The sequence below is a fragment of the Typha angustifolia genome, chromosome 7 (assembly GCF_048772165.1).
Source record: "Typha angustifolia cultivar Huaian chromosome 7, ASM4877216v1, whole genome shotgun sequence".
NCBI lineage: Eukaryota > Viridiplantae > Streptophyta > Magnoliopsida > Poales > Typhaceae > Typha > Typha angustifolia.
In genome coordinates this window covers 5211354-5214201 of record NC_133245.1, presented here as the reverse complement: position 1 = coordinate 5214201, position 2848 = coordinate 5211354, and the positions used below count along the sequence as shown (strand labels likewise).

At 37.4% G+C, this 2848-nt stretch overlaps 1 protein-coding gene across 1 annotated transcript; it reads right to left on the bottom strand.

Annotated features, from left to right (window-relative positions):
• Positions 1 to 1723: 1723 nt before the first annotated feature.
• LOC140762410 (protein VACUOLELESS GAMETOPHYTES-like) lies at positions 1724 to 2848 on the bottom strand. Its single transcript, XM_073100198.1, has 2 exons — positions 2117 to 2848; positions 1724 to 1944 (listed from the first exon to the last, which is right to left on the bottom strand). Exons 1-2 carry the CDS (start codon positions 2770 to 2772, stop codon positions 1938 to 1940), a joined length of 663 nt encoding a protein of 220 aa, XP_072956299.1. The 5' UTR covers positions 2773 to 2848; the 3' UTR covers positions 1724 to 1937.

Sequence of the window (2848 nt, the reverse complement as noted above, 5' to 3'; positions counted from 1 at the left end):
AGGATTTATATTTTTAGCTTTACTTATTTAAGTGGTGAATATTAATATGTTACTAATAATATGTTATAGATTATTTGTAAAAATCTTACTAAATTTATATGTATTCGATATGTAATATTTATTTTTTAAAACTCTTAATATTTTGTATTAATTATCTTTAAAAGAAATTCGTTTAAAATTTCATCCGCATTAGTTTAAAATCCGATACTCTATCTGAAATCCGCATCCAAAAATAATTCATATTAATTTAATTAAAATATAATTTTAAATATTACTATTCATCCAATATCTATATTCTAATTCATATTTGAACCAAAAATATACTCCATAGATAGCATTTATGATACCTCAAGATACCATGTATTTATGATGAGACTTGGAATACAAACGGCATCTAATCCTTTGGCCTTTGATAAGTCAAGTCCTTGGCTCTTTGTTAAGTCAAGTCTATGGCTCTTTGTTAGTGATTAAAGGCCATCTAATCCTTTGGCCAAAGGCCATGGATGCAAGTCGTTTTCTCTGCCTAGCAATAAAATATAATTAACTACAAATATCATGTTATCTACTTATACAAGGTTGTATAATGTTTGAAACTTTGTATTAGCGTCTCGACAATTAAAGCGCGCCTAAGGCTTTCTCTTCGATCTTTTCTCTCTTATATCAACTTGTTATTCATGTATCATGATTAGAGTATAGACTTGAAAAGAGACACAACTATTTTGAATGAGGAATCTATTAAATATCAAACTAAGTATTCACGAGAGGAATTGAACTCATCATCTTTATTATAAATCGGTAAAATTCAACTACTAAACTGCAGTAGTAACTTTCTCCGTTATCTCCTCTACTCCACATTTCCTTTTATCCTAGCCTCTCTCACGTACTTTAATTTAAAGGTGGTAATGCGACGACAGCTTAAATATTATCTCTCTCGCACACACAATTTTTGAGAGAGTGAGAGTTTATTAGATTATAGCATTACTATTAAAATCTAAAAAAAATTATAGATTATAAGTGCGGCTCTATATGCACCATCTCATCTTCTATGTCCCTTATATAAGCATAGCTACCACTAACAAATTCTTAGTGCACCAACCTGGGGACGTTTTTAGGTTCCATATAAGGAAGAAGAGAAAAAGGAACTAAAGTTATTTTAGTTATTTTTTAAAAAAATAATTAAATTTGATGGAATATTTTTATTTGTTTAAATGGTTTTAGTTCAAATCTAATCTAAGATATTTTCTGTATATATTCGCTAAATTATAGATCTGAATTTATAAATAATAAAAATTTTAAACATAAACTGTAATTTAGAGTGTTATATACAAATTTTTCTAGATAAAATTGAGATTATTGGAGAACTTTATGCTCTGCTAACAGTTCAATTCTCCCTCCACCCTCCATCATCTCCGCTCCTTGCCTCCTCCTAATCACCGTTTTTTCCTTGCCCCACTCCTCTCCTCCTCCATCCTCCCGACCCACCTGTACCCATTAATTCACCCCTTCTTCCTATATTTTTTCTTATCCTTCCTCTCCTCTCTCTAACTGGGCTAGCCTTTTCCTTCTCTCTATATATACAAATATATAGATTCTTCGGTGGGGTGGCACGAAGGGCATATTATTTTTTAAAGTACGAACTTCTTAACTAGATATGTTCATTAACACATAAAAATAGAAATATAAAGCAAACGATTGAGAACATAGTTCTTTTTTAGATCATAGTTAAGTATACATCTCTCTCTCTCTCTCTCTCTCTCTCTCTCTCTCTCTTATTTCGAGCTTGAAACAAATTTATCACACTCACAATAGATTAACAACCATTTGTTCAGTTGTTTTATTCTGTAAGTCAACATACGGACATTCAAACCACTTCCGAAGCCCCACGGCCAGTTTCTGATGATCTTTATTAAGTAATCGCACCGGCAGCTGGCCACCGGTTATTCGCTGCATATATAATTAAACGGATAAAGGTTAGGCTCTCAAATCCGATTATCTGTTTAAAAGAAGAAAATGAAAGAAAAGAAGAAAGAAGAATTTATATAGACAGGATAAATAGAAGGCCGAATTGCAATATATATATATATATATATATATATATATATATATAGCTACTCACAATAACATAGCGGAGACACCGTGAGCTAGAGCATGCAGGGCTACTTGTGTTCCAACCTTCACTGCAACCTTACGTCCACGACTGCCACCTCCTTCACCACCACCATCTCCACCACCATCTCCACCACCGTCGTTGGGGCGTGCACCATTACTGGTACTTTTAGACGGGGATCTGTGGAGGCACCGAGGGTGGAGTTCAACCCCACATGGACCACATCGGTATCGCCAATCCAAGCACAGCTCCCCGCAGCCGGAGCAGTAGCATTGGCCAGCAGGGACCAGCGTAAGCCTGTGAGCAGGGTGCTGATTGGTTCGCACCGTCTGCGGCGTTAGCATGCAGAGAGGGTGCAAGTCGAAGCCGCAGGGTTCGCAGCGGTAGGAGTACCCGTTCACGGGTTCGCGGCAGATGTCGCAGATGCGGGGATCGCTTGGAGGTGGAGAGAGTGTGAGGGGATGCCAGGGGTGGGCGAAGAAGGTGGGAATGGTGTTGGGGCAAACCGAGCAGTGCTCGTGGAGATCGAAGTCGCAGTCGTCGCACCGGTAGCGGACGCCGGCTGTACCGTGTTGTCCGCACAGGTCGCAGATGAAGCATGTCTCTTTTAGGATCTTCTCCAGCTTGTGATTTGTATGGGTGAAATGGGATATAGAACTAGCCATCTCTCTTCCTTCTTCTTCTTCTTCTTCTCTCTCTCCCTGCCTCTAGGAGATATGCTTTGCAATTATTAGTTTTTTC

Coding starts and splice junctions, on each gene's coding strand:
- LOC140762410 (XM_073100198.1), bottom strand. CDS start 2,772: ATGGCTAGTTCTATATCCCATTTCACCCATACAAATCACAAGCTGGAG.